This window comes from Rousettus aegyptiacus, unplaced genomic scaffold (genome assembly GCF_014176215.1).
Source record: "Rousettus aegyptiacus isolate mRouAeg1 unplaced genomic scaffold, mRouAeg1.p scaffold_m13_p_15, whole genome shotgun sequence".
Taxonomy (NCBI): domain Eukaryota; kingdom Metazoa; phylum Chordata; class Mammalia; order Chiroptera; family Pteropodidae; genus Rousettus; species Rousettus aegyptiacus.
In genome coordinates this window covers 42,601,502-42,621,622 of record NW_023416290.1, presented here as the reverse complement: position 1 = coordinate 42,621,622, position 20,121 = coordinate 42,601,502, and the positions used below count along the sequence as shown (strand labels likewise).

At 30.1% G+C, this 20,121-nt stretch overlaps 1 protein-coding gene across 6 annotated transcripts in view; it reads left to right on the top strand.

The window, feature by feature from the left end:
* Positions 1-20,121, top strand: part of CSMD3 (CUB and Sushi multiple domains 3) — a 989,790-nt gene that overhangs the window by 862,389 nt on the left and 107,280 nt on the right. For all 6 annotated transcript variants that reach the window (XM_016138158.2, XM_036232977.1, XM_016138161.2 and 3 more), the window contains 3 exons: positions 11,582-11,700; positions 12,825-12,894; positions 18,411-18,527. In XM_016138158.2, the coding sequence (XP_015993644.1) occupies positions 11,582-11,700; positions 12,825-12,894; positions 18,411-18,527 (306 nt within the window). The remainder of the gene's footprint in view (positions 1-11,581; positions 11,701-12,824; positions 12,895-18,410; positions 18,528-20,121) is intronic.

Sequence of the window (20,121 nt, the reverse complement as noted above, 5' to 3'; positions counted from 1 at the left end):
GTTTTATGCTGAAGTTTACTTTCCAGCTATTGCTAACCTCAGATTTAACTATATCATTGTAATGTTAGTAGATTATAAATTAGTGAAAGAAGATTTATTCTTTCATTCTTCATTCAACCAATAAATATTTTGAAACATCTACTCTATGTTAGGCACTATGCTTAACATGGGAAATTCAAGGATAAATATGTCATAGTATCTTTTTTTTTATGAGATCATAGTCTAGTAGAAGAGACAGAGAGATAAAGAAAAAATAGAGTGCTATGAATACAGGAATAGAACTATTTATGGTAGAATGCACAAAAGTAATAAGTAATCAGTTCCATTTAGAAAGTTCAAGAAATACTTCAAACCTGAAATGACACTGGCTGAGTCTTAACAAACAAGCTGGCAAAAAAAAAAAAAAAAAAAAAGGCAAAAAAAAAGTGGATATTTTCAGCATGAAAACTTCAGGCTCAGATAATGCTATGATATATGTCATGTTAGGAGAATTAGAACTATTTCAGTAGGGCTGAGCTAAGGTGTAAGGTAGCACCAAGAAGTAAGGCTGCTTATATAGGTAGGGAAATTCCTAAAAGTTACAGGACATCATTATTTGAAATTTAATTTTATTATAAGTTCAAAAGAAGAATATATTTTAATAGCTATTTAAACAGAGACAATTAAATTTTCATAATTACAAAGGAAATAAATAATCTTTTTTAAAGTCTCTCTTATACAACTTTTGCATTTAGAAAATGTTTTCTTAGATGTCAAAAAGATCCTTTATTTGTATAAGATAAATAAGATCATTAAAACTTAATGGAGTTATTTATCCAATTATTTATAATATTTTAAACTGTTCTTTTGGTTAGAAATTATTAAATATGTTCAATAAATGAAGGAAATTGAGCTATATCCTAGTCAACAAATAGTAGGTATTAATCTACATAGTAGCTTGTCTCTTAGACAAAGAATTGAGAGTTTGACTGCTCTTCCTAAGGAAAAACAATAACTAGTGGATTTAAATCTCGCAATTTTTGGTCTTGAAAACCAACATCTTTGGATCTTTGTCAGAAAAGGCATACTAGTACAACTAAATACCTGACTTTGAGATCACAGTCTAGAAGAAGAGACAGAGAGATGAAGCAATAATACAATGCTATGAAATCAGGAATAGAGATATGATAGACTGCACAAAAACACTCAAGGAAAGTCTGATTAGAACTGAGAAGAGATTGGAAGATGAATGAGATAAGTCTGTTCCAATCAAGTTTAACCCGATTATATAAAATGTGTTTCCCCCCCCCCATATTTGTGATTATTTATCCAACTATGTCATAGCTAGTCGTCACAGAATGCTAATATTTTCTAAATTAGTTATCTGAATTGAACCCGAAATGTAGGAAAGAACTCACCATTGCTAATGAATGAGCATAAGAGCAAATGATGTATAAGTGTATCTTGTTTGCAGTTATTTTAAATATTAAGACTAATAACTCTCCTAAAGGTCTAGAGGCTACTCCCAGGGAATGTCATGTAATTTGTTGGCTTAGAATTCACATGGTCTCGAGTAAATGTTTGCAAAATGATGCTTTGCATTCAAACCGATCCCCAGATATTTTGTAAGCATTATTAGATATCTGTTAACTCAAGAGAAAAACAAACAAATAAAAAATTAGGCACCATATTTAGATACTATAAGGACAGTGTTAACTGTATTTTTTAAAAATCAGAAAATGATAAGATGATCACTAAATTTTTAAAACACATGAGGGACCTTAACTAAAACAGCAAAACATTTGCTGAACGTTTCCTTTTACTTGGAACAATATTCTAAAAAACTTTCTGGATTAAAGCCAATATAATTAAAAAATACCCAACCTCTATAGTATTACACAAATCCTGTAAAGTTATATTAAAATATTATTTTTTATTAAATTATAACTTAACAGAAGTTAAGTTAAAATATCCTCTTTGGAGAAATTAAATAAATGCTTTACTAAATATTTACTTTAGTATTTCAATAATATTTCAGTTACATGTGCTGTTTTTAAACAAAGTGAATAAATTTAAATTAAAATAGGAACTATGAATAAAAATGAAGTACAGAGAAGTTGAGAAAAAGAGGGTTACAGAGTATGGAAAAAGAAGGGCAAGTAAGACAGAGGGACAAATAGAAGAGAAAAAAAGGAAAAATGATACATTTAGTGAACAGTAGTGAAATTATACATTTAGTTGACAGTGTCACAGGATGCTTAATGTTCCTTTAATTAATTTTAAAAGATTTTGGAATATTCTTATTTTCAAATCTGTCATTTAATAAGAAAAATTAAGTGCAAGAGAATGGGAGGGTGAACAAAGAAATCTTAAGTAAGCTTTACAGGTTTAAGATAACTAATAACTGCTGCTCTGATTTTAAGGACAAATTTATTAAGCAAGCTACGGTAGCATTTTTTGGCTCCTTTGTTCACAACAGATTGAAAAGCAGTTACAGTGCATTCTGTGGACCAAATGCTGCTAGAGCAGCTGTGGTTTTGTTACAGGTTCCAGCATTGCAAACTCGCAGGCTGTCTGATCATTCAGTGCCCACTTGAGTATACTACTTCAAGAAACTCCAGAGAATATACTCGAGTACAGTGGCTTTTTGTAAATAATTCATCTTGTTTGTGGATAGGGCACCTTAATTTCTGTCCAGTTTCAAAATGATAATCTTTCCTTATAAGAGAAACATGTATTTTGTGGCAACGCAAGAATCTGTTCACTTGTGAAATCAGGCTGTATTAATTAGACATAAACATTTTAAAGAACTTCCTTATATATTCAGAAGCCGCCAAAATTACTAGTTGAGGTGTGTTCACACAATCACCTCTATAGAAGAAAATTGTATTTTTAATGAATATAAACAAGAACTAAAAGAAGAAAAAAATTAATCTAAGTTTTCATTTTAAGGAAAAGTAAAATGCTAATGCAGTTGGGTACTAGGAAAAATTGTGTGTGTGTGTGTGTGTGTGTGTGTGTGTGTGTGTGTGTGAAACAAGGTAGTTCTATTAACTTTTCTCCATTGAGAGGGCACCTATTTCAATTGTATTTTTCGGAATTTTATTTGTGATGGTTTCTAAGATAAAAATTTTGCCCATAAGGAAGGAATAGCATAAGGAAGGAATCATAGTGAGCAAATAAGTCTCATAATCACACTTCAGCAATAGACGCAGAAGATATTAAGATTTGCTATGAAAAGGACAAATTTAATTTTTTAAACCAAGAAAGTAGACTCTTTCTATATTCCTAAAGAAATATTTTCAGTAATAAAGGTTTCAAGAAACATGGCAGGTGTCCTTCTGTCTTAGGAAATAGAAATTTGGCCGAGATTCCTTCCAGCAAGTATTTTCCCCATCTGATTTTTCTACTGACTCATGAGGTTTTCAGGGAAATAAAAGCAACAGTCCCCCCCTTCCAATAATCTGATGGCACAGTTACTAGACAGATATGCTTTGATTTCTATTTACTTAAAAAGTAAATGCTGATAAATAGGCTAATTTTTATCTATATTGCTCTTTTCCTCTGTTAACTTGAAATCATGAAATTTTAACTTTGGCATGCCAGACTAAGATATGTTAGACGAATCTGATATTTCTTCTTCCCAATCTATTCTTCACATGCATTGGTCTCATTAATATTTCTAGAGCCCCATTTTGATCATTTCATATTGTTTTCCTATTACCTTTTAAAGAAAAGCAACAATTCATTTTCTCCCATGTTTTTCCATTTCCATGTTGCTTCCCAAATATAAGAACAACCCAGTTGAGCACCTACTAAATGCTAGCTTGGGCGCAATGCTGCAAATCTGCATAAGATCTAGCCCTAAAAACCTTCGGACTTAATTGGAAGTAAGGACATGTGAACAAGTGATTGCAAAATTACATGTAAACACCTTTAAGTATTATTTATGTAAATCAGTATTTCTCCAATAATTGTGGGTTATAATCATTTTGATTTCCTGTTAAAAATCTAGCTGCCAAGACCCCACCCCAGTAGGTCAAGTCAGTTTTCTGAGATTCGGGCAAACATTTGCATTTTCTCTAACTTCCCAAAATTACTCTCCCAGTGACTAAAAAATAAAGACATCTTGTATAATTTAGGTGACTCAAATAAAGTATTGATAAATCTCTTAGGGGTTACTGGTGGTGGAGCCAGTAAAGTTTACACAAAGGACAACTAGAAGTCCTTTTGGCATTTAAGAAAGTCTAGATACAGAAAGAGCTCGGTAGTTTGAAGGAACTTTCTGGAATGTAGGTGGACTCAAGAGCATTTATTCTGGAATCAGACTTAGGTTTAATCATTTTTGGATTTTTGAAAGGCCCTTTTATTTTGGAAAGCAGAGTGAAACTTGGGGAGCATGTGAGATCTTGCTCCCTGGCACATGTCATCAGTTGGCTCAAATAAACTAATAAAAGTACCAAAAAAAAAAAAAGGAGTGAAACTTGTATAGGAGGTGCATATGGTGCTACTTGCAAAATAAGAAAAAATGACAAATGAATACATTTATTATGTATATATTTTTAATATTTATAGTCATGCTATTTAAACTGTGCTCTCTTGAGATTATAGTTGTTCCACAAATACAGTGATTCAGAGCAATTTTTCTAAATTACAGACACATAAAGTAAATTAATAAATATAAATTTGGAAATTTACTTCAATTTTTCCTGAAACTTTGATGTTTTCTACTAACTTTATACTAACAGATTCAAACAAATTATCTAATATATAAGTATGTAGACAATAGTAATATAAAGATTAAGAAAAAAATTCAATTTTGCTTTCTGATAATAACCAAAGAGATTGAATATTAATAGAAAGAAGGCAGACAAGAATGGAAGAAGACATATTTTCCTAGTAACCGTGTGAGACACAAGGAAAAATAAGGCAAATATACCAGAGTTCAGAGGGTACATTTTTCTCTTCTCAATAAAAAGAAGCTGAAACATTAGTTAAGATAGTCTGATAAATATTTCACTATTTTCTGATATGAGTTATCAAAAGTTGGCAAGAAGCTGCATCGTTCTTTCGGTTGAGAATGTGTGCTGATTTAGTAGTCACGTGAACAGATGCAGCTGCTCTGAGTTAATATATTTTTTCCAACATTTTTTTTATGTAAAGTATAAAATTTTTCCCACACCTAATCTACAAGAGCACTGGAAGGTGGGAATCAGCTTCTAAATTGACAATTTATATTGTTTTGTTCGGTGTTGTTTTTAAACACATATGATTTGGGTTGTAATTATACGTCTTACATAAATATATTGTTGTAGGGAAAATGTCCCTAGTGCATGGTCTTCCATTAATTATATCAAATGTTAGCAGGCTTTCACAAAGATAATTTGTAATTTCTAATTGCTCTGCTACTTGAATTCTTGTAGAGCCTCATCATTAACAGTTTTGGAATGACTGTTTGATTGTAATATGGACATGTGATTTCCTTGACATTTGCAAAAAATTTTTGAGGCACACATTTGTCCTAGGTTGGAAAATCCTAGGACAGTGGAGCATCTATAAATCAATGAACAGTTTTGGAGTTTGACCTTATAAAACGTACATGTATTAAAATGGGAAATAGCATGCAGTACTGGTGTTTGCAAATTTAGGGGTACACAAAGATCTCAGGACATAATCTCTGAGGAAATCAAAGGCACATGTTACCCTAATGAATACATTTTTCTCTCTCACACCTGAAAGCAGTTGTGATATCTGCCACTTGTAATTCTGCTGTACATACTGAGAAATCTCAGGTGGTCTAAAAAATCAATTTTTATCCTATGCAATCATTGGAGGATTTATCTGAATACTCAAAAGCATAAAAAATAGTGATAGAATAGTAAGTTACCTGAAATGTACCATTTAACTTATAAATAACAAAAGATTCAATTCAGCACAATAGCTACTTTACTATTTTCCATCCTTGAGCATTACACTTAAAAGATAATGCATTAGGTCTTAATGAGTTTATAATCACTAAAAATGGTTTCCCCCCTTGAGCTAATTAGGTAATTGATTATCTGAGGAAAATAATGATGTTAAGATTAATTATATTTTTCTTAAAATATTTTTCTTGTTCTAACTAGTTTATACACATCATCTTATAAAATACTAATTGTAGACACACCTCCAGCTAAAATTAAATTATTAATATTTGTCATTTCTAATTTCAATTGCCATTAACTCAGAATATTTTACATACAAATAAGTGTAACTGATCTTTATAAACACAGTTTACTTTTTAACCCTATAAGGCTATTGTTATTACAGTTTTATTATAGTTTATTTCCTCTTTTCTTTTTATCAAAGTTTATTTCCTGATCATCTCATTGACTTTTCACCTCTCTATGCTGTTAGCTTAGAGAGGACTTCAGCCTAACTTTCTGAATTCGGGAAAAATTGTGTTTTTATATTCCTAAACTTTCTCTAGTTTTATCCTGAGGTAATAACACTGCTCCTGGTCTCCTGGGTTTTCTCACAGTAAAACCAATAACATTTTAGCTGTACACAGAAGCTTTTCATTTTGAGTGAATCACAATACTCAACATACTTAGGTTCTTGGCACTATTTTATATAAATCTTTATTTTTAAAAAATATTCCTAGAGTGTTTATGTGAAACCTATTAATATTAAACATATAAGAATATACTCTCATGACAACAGAAAAAAAGTACTCTTTATTTAGAGTGCAAAATGACAACCTCACTTTCATGTTTAAAATATTATGTTAACATTTGTTGAGGACCTACTCTGTTCCTGGCACTATTCTAAATATTATGCATGTATTGTTTTATGAGCATCACAGTATCCTTATGAAGTTGCTATTTTGCATCCCATTTATAAGTGAGGGAACTGAGTCATAGAAATCATCTTATACTTTACAAAATAAAGTAAGAAACTAGATCAGCCAGAATGCACACAGAGGTTGTGTCCTTAATAACTCAGAAGAAAAATTACAACTCCCTGCATTGGCTAAGATTATAGGACTGTTCACAACTTATGTACTGCCCATGTTTTCAGCTTCCTTTTTTGCTATCTTTCCCAAAATACTACATTGAATTTTCAGGAAAAAAAAATTATTCCTCTTTTGTGTAAAAGAAGGAAAAATTTACTTAAAACTTTATTCATTTATCATGACATTTTGTCTGCCAGGACATCATACCCACTTACTCTTTATTATCATAAATTGGTAAAATATATCATTTTTTAGTGCTCACATAGATTATTCCCTATGAAATGATTATTTAAACAAAGGATAGCCTTAATTTATTGTGAATGTTCTACTATATTGTAACCATCTGTTAAACTAACACTCTCTCTTGCTCCAAAAAAGGATTCTTTAGAGAATGGTTGTTCACACTGCTAATTGATGTTAGCATTTCCATCATCTAACATGATACAGAGTATACAATAGGTGCTCAGTAATTGCTTATATAATGAACTAATGATACCTACATGTCATATTTCATTTAACATTTTATCATTTAATTTAACATTCTGCCAGCTACCATTTCATAAGTAGTATCTATTATTGAATATTCAATTAGTTATTCATAGTAATGTTAAATTAAACATTAATTAAGGTAAAGTAAGGAAAAATTAAGGATCAAGGTAAATAGGAATGACGCCTATACCATAACATGTTCCTTACCACTGCTGCTGCCCATCAGTGATCATTAAATGTTAGAATTGTTCCATCTAAAAAAACTTATCCACATATATTTATTCAGGTTACATATTGCATAATAGGTATTTCACATATATTTGTTAGTAGATTGATTAATTACAAGGTATATTTATCAGAAAAAAAGTTTGCATTCTTATTTTTGCTGTTTTCTTTAAGTTCTCAAACTACTAGGCCAACTCATATTGAATTTACGCTTTGATTATCAACTTCTACATGATTTTCAAACTGTTATTATGATAAACGTAGATTGACAAATTATAACTCTAGTATATTAAAAAATCCTCAAATATAACATAAACATAGAAATAATAGTTCTTTTGTTTTCGTTATTTAGAGAAAATTTTTAATTAAAGACATCCAATATATTTAAAATAAGATTTTAGCTCACACTAAATACAACCTTTTGTGAAAAGGCATATAATTCAATTAACTATTCCTTTCTCACATGAATGCAAATCTAATATTTCTGGTCCTTTAGGTCTTCATTTTCAATAAATTTATACATGCATTGTCTTGTAAAATTCATGAAGAAAACTCCTTCATGTGAAACAATGTTACTGGAAGTCTTAGCAGTAATTAAGCTTTCTTCTCCAACCTGTGTTCCTCTCTCACTGTATTAAGACTCCTTAAAATCATTGTGAAATACTAGGAAGTAACATGTATATACTTACATAATTAGAATTAATCGATATAAATGATATGATTAACAACATTTTCTACTCCAGATTGAATGACTTAGGAACAGAATTGGAAATCATATTTGGTTATAAATAAATGTCACAAGTATGAACTGAGGTAATAATGTGTTCAGCCATGTTAACTACCTACAGTAATTTGGCAGTAGACATACTCTGTAGTTTTTGATATGGATTTGTCCTTGAATTTATTTTGTTCATTTTTGGCTACAACAGCAGATTAATTGATCCAATTCCCATTAAAAAAAAAATCACACAGAGAGCATCTTTGATTGCGTAGAACATAATTTTACACAATTTATACTCAGGGAGCGGAAAATGGCCCAATATTTTGATTGCCTTGGTTAAACAGGAGAAAATTCTTTGCAACATTTTTACAAAAATTATTTTTCCTTGTTGATTCCTACAAACATCCTATTGGTTTTGTCACTTACAAAATAATTCTTAAAGAAAACATTCAAAAATTACTATTAAATCAATCAGGTTTACTTGTTTAAAAAAGTGACTGTAAAGTGGGAACTGTAAGATTTTAAAATGTTTCTGTTTTATTTTCATTAGTGCACATAAAATAATTGGCTGCAGAAAAAATGAGTGAGGCCATTACGTTACTTCTCTCACTTATTTGTTTACCTCATCACCTTCCTTTCTTCCCCGAAATATTCATATTTAACAGATTAGCTGGTCCAACTCAATTTCTCCTAGAAAAAATAGAAAGGGATATGTTCTTATGCTCTCAAATTCTCTACTAGTATTAATTCACCCAATAGTTAAGTGATTTTATTATTTACAAAAATTCATGTTTATCATAAAAATTTTGGAAATGCAGAAAAAATAAGAAAGGATGCCCAAATCACCAAAAATCTCATAATCAAGAATAATTACTGTTAATATTTGGCATATTCCCTTTTGCTCATTTTTCTCTGTGATTATACACACACACACACACACACACACACACACACATACACACATATATATGAATTTTAGACTTACAAAATTGCTATTATGTAATTTATGAGAGTTTTGTATCACATTTTTAAGTCAAAACTTTCATAAATATTTTACTATGACCACATATATTATGTAACAACGTTGCTTAAAAATTAGACTCTCAGTATCTTGGCATCACTAAACCATAGTTTTATTTATCCTCCTCCTAGAAGAGGAAATGCTCACTTCTGGTTATTAATAGTTTTCTGTGTATATGACCATGAATGGAAAACTTGATAGAAATAAAAGAGAAATGAATGTGCACAAAATTTGGCCTTCTCAGTGAGAATGACTGCGAGAATGACCTTAATGGTGGAGAGAGATGATGAATGCACTACTTAGTACTCCCAGGAAACTCAGATTGTACCAAAAAAGATCTGAAGTCATAGCGACAAGACATATATGTTTATAATGTAGCTCACTTTTTTTTTTTTTTTTGTATTCAGTAATTCCTGAAAAGAGCTCTATGAAATCAGAGGAATGTGATGTGTAAGGAGTAATAATGGTTAAATGAGATTAAAACAAATGTAAGACGATTTCTGTCTCTTCTTGGATCTCAAGATGTAGTTGGGGAAGTGAGAATTTAACCCTTAAAATTTTAAAAGTAGTTCACAATTTAATGGTACCTTATCTTTCCTAGGTCCATAAATTCAAGATTACAAAAAAAAAAAAAAAAACCCACAAGAAAATGGTGCATGATATATTTTTAGAGACCTAGCTAATTAAGTCAGTGGGCACTGAAGTTCCAGTCCAGACACTGCCTAATCTTTTTCAGGACTGCCTCAAAGGCATTCCTAAATGACCAGTTTGCTCTCTTCACTGCTTTACTTTCTGATCAAATCATAACTCTATCAAGTTAACTGGTGGCGTTATTTTCACATCCTTAATTGTCACCTAATTTGGCATGATTTTTAGCTACTTTGACCATTTATTGTATTATTAAAGTATCTTCCATTTGCAGAGATAGAAATTTGTATTTTTTAAAGAAGTAATTAAGATATGAATTCACTTTTTTTTAATATTTTTTTCATCCATACAACAAATCTTCATTGAGAGCTTTGTTAAGATGTTGTGCTCTGAGCTCCTCTGATGGCACTTCCATTCTCAAAGAGGAGACAAATATCTAATAACTAATTATATGATTATTTATTAATTATTACTTTATGTTAAGTGCCACAAAGGAAATGTAGATAGAGGTTGGTGCTATGAGAGCATCTATCAGAGAGAAATAACGTGGTGAAAGAATAAAGGAATATATGAGGAATTGTCATACTTTAGGATTTAGTTTTAATGTTTTCTATGAAATGAATATATAATTACTTTGCAGTGGTGATTATCTTTCATTCAGTGAAATATGCATTAGATTAGCTTAAAATAAGAATTAAAAATAAAAAATAAACATTGGCTTTTATTGAAGATAACATGTTTTTAATAATGTAATAAATTTACATTTAAAAAAGTGTTTAGCCAAAACAAATAAAACTAATTTTGTATGCTTCTATTCTTTTATGCAGAAAAATAAATTCTTAATGTAAAAATAATGGAAGTGTTTTGAATATATCATTATCTCCCTCTCAGACATAACCGATTTTAAGTGTTACATAATACTTTCCAGGTCTCAGTAAGATACATGTTTTTCTTCTTTTTTTATTATAATATGTTTGGAGATCAAATCTTACTTATAATTACATTTTTAAAATTTTACATGTAGTAAGTACATTGAAATATATCTCATAAGTTAAATACTCCATTCTGTAGGAAGAAGGAAGGAACCAGGTGATATCGATGAAATAGAGAATTATTCTTTCAGTCCTTTTACTAAGAATATTTTACAAATATAATTCATTTTATTGTTAACATAACTTTTAAAAATATTTTTATTTAGGGTTTTGTTAAGAATTTTTATTTTTGTTTTATAATAGAAGACATTTAGGCTCAGAGTTAAAAAATAATTTAAGTATAATTTCTCAGCTATTTAATGGTTAGTTCCATGAAAATTCAAAGAAATAGTTTTATGGGGAAGTTGCAAAGCACATTGCTCTTAACATGTACAGTTAAATTTTGTTCATTCTTAATGTCTCAGTGTAAAACTAGTTTTAATGACCCAAATATTCAATTTTGGTAATTTAATATGCAGAATTCAAGCACTTACCATTTGAAAGTTACTTACATTATTACTGAATGTTCTTAGCAATTGGTTTGGATTCCTGTCCTGAGCCACAAACTCCTAGCAGTGGAATTAAAATTGGAGACAGATACATGGTTGGTGATGTGGTATCTTTTCAGTGTGATCAAGGCTATTCTCTTCAGGTAAATCTATTTTAAAATCATAGATTTTATTTTATGGTGCTTTCAGAATATTTTTAACACACCAATGATTTTAAACCACAACTTGCAAAACAATTTTGATCTTGGGCTTCATAGTTTAATCTGTTATCAAAAGACATTTAATTTGTCAGTAAAACATATGCATGAGAGAAATTGCTAAAATGAACTAAATTTGTTTTGTTTGCAAGTAGTCAAAAATGATTTTTGAATCAAAATTAATTCTTCAGTTTTTTCTCTGTTCACTTAGGATGTGACAACTGATCTTCTGAATCTTTAGAATTGAAAATAAAAATGAAGTGCTACTTAAAGCATTAAATGAAAATTCCATCATAATAAACTTCCCAAATCAGTGAAAGTCAACTACAAATATATTTTGCTAAAAAGTGTATTTGCAATGTATATTCTGACTTTTTTTTTGTATTTATATTGATCCTCTGTTAATTTTTTTGGAAGGCCTCAAAATTATGGTCTTGTAAAAATTTTTCTAGAAGATATACTTCTTAAGAAATTAAGAAAGAAAAATCGAGGCACAAACTATTTCACATGTTAAGTAAATAAATTTCTTAGAGGAAGCAAAATTAAAAATTAATAATTTATAATATTTATAGTTGTATTATAAATTATTAGTCTCAGAAGTATAATTGGATCTTTCTGGACTCTTATTTAAATTTTAAATTTAATATACCTTAATTGACTTGTTTTAATATTTTTAAGAAAGAATTTTATAATTATTCTTTAACTTATCTCACCTTGAATATTACAGTAATTTATTATAAATCATTACTTATATGGCCATTTCACTTGTGAAACCATTGCACTATTGCACTATCTTAGTAGAATATGTTTTGACAGAAAAAATTTAAAACCATAATTCTAATGTGATATATGGAGTCTTAATTTTTCTACCAGAACCTAGTTATATTTTACATTTTATCACAAGTACATATAATTACCTTTCTTATTCTAAATAATACTAATATTTTTAGTAAAAGTTTAAAAATGTAAAATGACAATATATATTTAAGCTGTTTCTATAATAACCATTCACTATGCTATGTTTAACTTTTTAAAAATGTGTACTGAACTGCATCATCTTATTTATATAGGGTCATTCTCATATCACATGTATGCCTGGACCTGTAAGAAGATGGAATTACCCAATCCCCATTTGTTTGGGTAAGTTAAAGATCTATAAATCATTTAAAAACTCTATCAGATTTTAAAGTCACATTCTGTATATAATGTTCAAAAATGTTTGCCTTTTGTCAGGTTTTATGGAAATGATACTTTGAGATAAATGTTTCATATCTTTTTTAATTTAAATATTTTACAGATTTTTACCCCAATTGAATATTAATGGATGACTTAAAACAATAAAAACTGAGATAAGGTATATTTTTTGATCTCCCAGAAAGTTTTCTCAGTATGATAGGATAGAAATAGCCATGGGTCAGGAAAATAGTAAATATCCTATCGCTTACTACTGAGCCAGAATAGATATGGAATCTGGAGTCCACCAAAAGAAGCATGACACTCCATGAGATGTCTGCAGTGGTGACAGGCAATCAAGATATGGAATATATCAATAGGGTATTTGAGTCTTTGAAAGTAAGAGGCTGAACTCTTGCCATAACTTAATGCTGCTTCCAGTTATTTCTATCCACCTTTTAACTTTTTTTTTTTTTTTCCTCATTTCTGGTATCTGTAACCATTAATATACTGGGCTCTAGATTTTGGAAAGTATGTGGGGTATTATCCCTATCATTAAAATATTCATTTATCATTTGGAGTGGCAGAAATAAAATAAATAATATAGAGTAATTTAATGTTTAATTGTACCATCGATTACATGATGGAATTTCAGATATATGAGACTGATTTTAGCTGAAGTCATTGGGAAACATAGTCAGCCCATAAAATTTACAGTTTTGGATGACAAGTATACTTAAGATAAATGGATGAAGAACAAACCCTTTCTGAGTAGGAAGAAGAGAAAAAGCAAAAGAATTGGTATGATTCGTATGACCTACTTCTGTGCAGTGACCAAACTTGTAATATATTAGTTTGCTTGGGCTGCCATAAATGAATACCACAAACCAGGTGGCTTAAACAATGGAAACTAATTTTCTCAGAGTTCTTGAAGCTAGAAGTTCAAGATCAAGGTGCTGGCAGAGTTGTTCTCATCTGAGAGTTTCTTTGGCTTGTGGATGGCTGTTTTCTCCCCACATCTTCACATGGTCTCTTCTCTGTGAGCAAGCCCTCTCTGTGTCTCTCCTCTTCCTGTAAAGACACCGGTACTATTACATTAGGCCTCAACATTTATGTCTGCGTCTAACTTTAATTACCTCCTTTAAGGTCTTGTCTCATGGGGAGTTAGGGCTTTACCGTAGGAATATTAGGGGGGAAACAATTTAGTCTGTAACACCTATGTACCATATGTACAACTGTTGTTGGAGAATGATGGGAAATAATGTTTAAAAGTAGGGATCATTTTAAGTGGCAAATATATTGACAGAATTCAGACTCTAGATTGGATATTTTTTAAAGGACATATTTTTTTAAGTATGATAAATTATGAATGTATATAATGCTAGTTATAAAATTATTATACACACATATAATGCCTACTGTAAAAATTTATATATACAGATAATACCAATTATATGTATTATGTGTGTGTATATATGTGTGTATCTGATTGAATATAAAAATTTGGGAATATAAATGAGTACAAAGAACAAAATAAATGTATGTATATTCTGCTGATGTGAGAACAGAGAGTTTAAGTCTTTTGTTCATTACTGTTTTTCCAAAGCCTAGAAAAGTTCTCATCTAAAATAAGCATCTCATAAATATTGTTTAACAAATAAACTAAAATAAAGTTTTGGGATTCTGTAGTATTCTTTTTTCACATTAAATTAGAAGAATTTCCCATACCATAATGTGTTTTTTAAAAATCAGACATTTAAAATGACTTCATGGCAAATAACATAGTCCTATTTGTGTAGTTATTCCCTTCTTGTTAGTCTTTAGTATTTTGTCCTTTAAATACATATTTACGTCTTTTTTACATGGCTTCATGCATACCTCTAATTGTTTACTTAAGATTTTACCTAAGTAGATTAATTGTATTATTGCATATAACAGCTTAAAAGCTTTGTTAAGTATTGCCAGATTGCTTTCAGAAAATTGTATTATTTTAACTACCACCACGTAGACCACTTCAAAATAGCAACTAAACTACAGACCATCATCATTGAGAATCACCTGAAGTCTAGCTGAAGAGAATCCTATAACTGAGGACATATGAGAGAAGGCACTTTGAGACTGGTAGGAGGGCAAAGTAGGGGAACTTGGAAGGGCTGGCCCCACACACTTGTGTGGAAGTTAAAAATTGGAAGGGCTGTCTTGGCTGTGGAGTTCCTCTCTGAGGAGCAAGATGTCCCAACCCTACACCAGGCTCCCCAACGCAGAGTTTCAGTGACAGGAATGGAAGTCCCTACAACTTCTGGCTATGAAAACCAGTGGAGATTGTGGCTGAGTAGTTGGAGAGTGGCTGAATTCCCAGGCATTCCTCTTAAAGGGCTCATACATAGACTTACTGACAGACTCACATACGCTGAGCATACATACAGAACTATTTTTAAAAATATAAACATATAATTGTCACTATTTATCATGGTAATGATTTTCCTTTAATAAAATTCAAATCAGTAGAAAAAAAATACCACCCAGTATTGCATGATAATTTTCATCTTGCTCTATTAGTAACAACCATTATTACTTTTAATAAATAGCTATTTTTTAGCTAGAGTATTACATTTTGATTAAATCAGCACCCCTCATTATACATTACTAATGAAGGAAGTACTAAATGGAATAATATTTGAATAAAGTTAAGCAAGAAAGTTTGAATTTTATTACATTGGATCAATTAGGTATGAAACTACATGGAATACTTAACAAATTTTTGATGTCCAATATATCTATATTCAAATTTCAGCTAAGATACCATATCTTTGTATTCTAAGTATATTACTCTTTGACCTTTTGTTTGCTCATCTGTTAAATGTGATTATAATGTCTATATCACAGACCTATTGTATGAATTAAATAAGAGAATGTATTTAACATATTTGGCGCTATATCTGAAATGCTCAAGACATTCAGAACAGTAGCTATTACAGTGAAAAAAAATGCTGTAACTTAAGAGTCCAACTGTGGGGGATAGACTTAAGAACATGGGAATGAACATTACAATGGAATATTTATGGACATAGACAAAGTTTATAATACATAGTTAAGTATAAAAAGCTTAAAAAAATTCACAGTATGATCCCATTCTCATGATAAACATACACATTAAATATACATACATATATACATTAAATACATACATAAATACGTACTTGCATGCATGCATACATATTTTTTTCTGCAGAGAAAGAGAGAATATAAACAGATGATCTATGGACTTATAGGGCATTTTTATTTTTTTCTACTTGTTTTATTTTGTGTTTTATAAATTTTGGACAATAAGTTTTACTATCTTTGGACAAAAAATTTGTACTATTTGTAATAGACAAAGTATTTGAATTGATTTGATGGTTATATTATAAGGAGAAACTGAAAGCAGGGGACTGATTCAAAGACTCATAAAACTAGTCATCAGGTAACAAACTTATGGCATCATGAACTGTGAAATAATCTGCCAGATATTTTGATGGAAGAAAGGAAAAGTCACTTAAGATGTTTAGGTATTTTAGACAAATGAGAAGGAAGAATCAAAGATTATTTTATTTTGGAGGACTATGCTGTGGTTGTACCCTTAACAAAAAGTATAATGGGGCACCAAAGGCCACCATGAAGCCACTGGTAAATATACGGAATTGTCATTAAAGGGTCAGGAGTAAGTGAGATTGCGGAGGCACTGAGAAAATATAAATGAGTGCAGAGCTGAGGACAGATGCGCTTTTTTGATTATTCTTCGTATGTCTTTCATTGTTTGCCATTCTTTTTCTTTCTCCTTGTTATTTGTTTACTCTTTATTCTCTTGCCTTCTTTCTCTTCTGATTTTGGGATTTACACTCTAGAAGGGTGGACAATGCAGAAGACAGGGTTTGCAAATCCTACCTAAAGAGATGGAAAGTAGTAAAATTAGAGGGACAATGAGCAACTCAAAGACTTGAGATTGTGAAGGCAAGAAAGCAAAAGGTAGTCTGTGGGTTCATTAGTTCAAGTTCAGAATAAGGCAAAACAAATCAGTCTTGCCAGAAACTTTAAAAATATCTTTGATTTTCAAAAATATTTTAACAATTTACTGGTTATCAGATTGTGTGATGAATATATGTGGAAAATCAAGTTTTTCAAAAATGTATTGGTGAATATTAAAGATATACATGATACATATGTATATACATTGAAAATTGCTCTAGTTTAAGGATAGATGAACTGAGATTTCAGAAGGCTGGAAAAGTATACAGGTGTATCTTTAGATCTCAATGGTAATCACATTTGAGAAAAAGATTTATATGCAGACTACAAGATTAGGTATATCTTCCTAGTAAAATCTACTTTGCACATAATTTATTCAGTTCACATAGTTAAAGATAGCAGTCAAACTTATTATTGATATCATATAAGACGTTGATAAAAATTTCTACTGAATTTACCTTTATGATATATAACCTGAAGTTTGAGTATCTATCTTTTGCTATTCTTAACAAGAAATAAATAAATGGAATTGCAAGTAAGTGTTTTATGTAGGTAACTTTCAAACTCGATATGCAGTCATGAAATTTAATTCTTCAACTCACAACTAACTGATGTGTTTTTTAGTCCTTCTATGATGAAATGATAAAAATATTAATTTAAAAGAATTAGTTTCCAAAATGCAATTGCTCTTTTACTACATATTAAATAGTTATCTTTAATCATGTAAAAATTAAAACTTGGAAAATTATCTGTTCTTTTAATTTTTGCTTAGTTTATCAGTAGTTAATCTCAGTGTACTAGAAATGCTAAAAAAGCACATAGATAAATTATGCCAAAATTATCAAACTTGGGTGTATCTTTTAACTTGTTTTGTACTTCCTATTCTTTGTCTTGATTCTTTTAGGATAAAGCGAAGCCATATCCCATGTTCACTATGTGAATTCCTCAGATATTACCAAGAGATATTAATATTTTTCTTAAAATTATTTAGCCTTCTCACAAAAAGTGTAAAAGGAGGGAAGATTGTGAAAATGGTTCCCTCTTGAACATGGTGCTTAGAGCGGATGTTGCTGACTTAATTTTATTTTAAATTATATCATCTTTGCAATGAATCAAAACATCACTAGAAGTTCTTAAGGATGAGAAATAAACTGCCAGCTGTGGAAAAGGACATGTACTCCTTGTTTTATTGTATTCAATGCACATGAGCTCCTCCTTACTGTGCTGGGATTGATTTGACTTGCATTTTTTTGCTGAGAAAGGAAATATATTGTCTCTTTATGCTGTTTTCATAAATGAGTTGTCAGTTGATTATATTTGATTACTAGTGTGTGGTGAATGAGAGCTGACAATATTAAAATTTATATCAAACAATTTTAATTTAGAGACTTGATTAAAATGAAATTATTTCAATCTGTTTTTAATATGGTAAAGTATTCTACTAGTCAGGCTTATGTGGGGCCTCTGTTATCTTGCAGCTCAGTGTGGTGGTGCTATGTCAGATTTCAGTGGTGTGATCCTGAGCCCTGGATTTCCTGGAAACTACCCCAGCAGTTTAGATTGCACATGGACAATAAAGCTGCCCATAGGTTTTGGTATGTATATTTAGAACACATGAAAGAGTCTTTGATGTCATTAAATGCATCTTTAAAAAGAAATATCAATGCGTAGTATAAAATATTCACAAATTACACTTTAGTCTGGTTTACATACAGTTATGTAAATTGAAGAGTGAAATTTGGATCATTGTTTCTTAAACCGAATACATTTCACCTGGAATACTTGGACAATTGAAAGAATATAGGCATTTTCTAATTTCATAGGATAGGTAGATAGATATCTGTGTCCACTGATTGAAAGAGAATACTGACAAATATGAATAACAGATTTGAATCAGTATGGCTATACTTATATGTCTTTTATAGTCACTTAAGAGGACTCATCCCATGTTGCTCATGGAACTAAGTGAATTATTTTAAAATACATTAGTAAATATATTTTCAATAGTTCCATTATATCATGTTCAACTTACCTGTTGGTAATGCCTCCTTGATTTTAAAAACCAAGTTCATTAAGAATTAAAAAGAAAACATATCTCTATTTTAGACATGAAAACATCTGAGACTTTTTCTGATCCTGTTACATTTAATTAAATAACCCCACTGTTTTCTCTGAGTTTTGGTTAAATCAAATAATAGGGAATTCAGTCACCATTAATGTAATGGTTGTGTTTAAAGTCAGAGGGAAGATAATTAGAGGGTCATTTCATAAATTATATAACTGTCTACCCAATGTACTATACGCTTGAAACTAATAATAAAATAAAATTAAAAAAATACAATACATAAAAAGTACCCTTAAAAACATTTTAACAATATTAGTTCTAATTTATTTGAACAAATACTTTACAATTTTTAAAAGAAAATCAAATACAGATAAAATTATAGAAATATTTTTTTTCATTTTTATGAAAAAATTATTGACGAGATAATTTGTGAAAAGAGTACCTAGGGACAATTTTTGGGAAAAAAAATATGCACATCTTGGGGCCTCACATATTAAAGAAGCAGGTTCAAAGTTCTAAGAAGTTTTCTAATTGTACAAGAACATGTTTAATATTTTAAAGCATGTTTTCAATATTTCCCATATTTATTTGTTCTTGGAACTCTTTTTTGTGTAAAAAAGAATTTCCATGTAACTCTTTTTCAAGTGACAAAATGTGATTTTACTTGAGAACCGCAATCTAGTTGTTAGGAGCAAGGGCTCAAGCAAGAGCCAGTGTATCTGAGTTTGAATTTCAGCTTTTAAGTTGTATAAACTTGGCATATTTGTTTAGCTTCTCTGTGCCTCAGTTTCCTCATTCTCATGAGTAACTGTGAGCATTAAATAAATTAGCATATATAAACATTTAAAACAGCGCCTAGCAAAAAAGAATAATAAATGTCAGATTTGATTATTAACTATTGGAGAATGATAGTAAGAAAAACATCGAATTCGCTAAAATTGAATATTAATTGCATTGGGCAAATACATCTTAATGAGGCTTTTATTTTTTTCCATCCTAGAGACATTTTACTCTCTTATATTTTAGTTTTGTTTCTAAAGATATTGAGACGTTTAAAATATGACAGCATATAACAATGATCACTAGGTTTTATTAAAGCTATTATATAAAATTTAGCATTATCT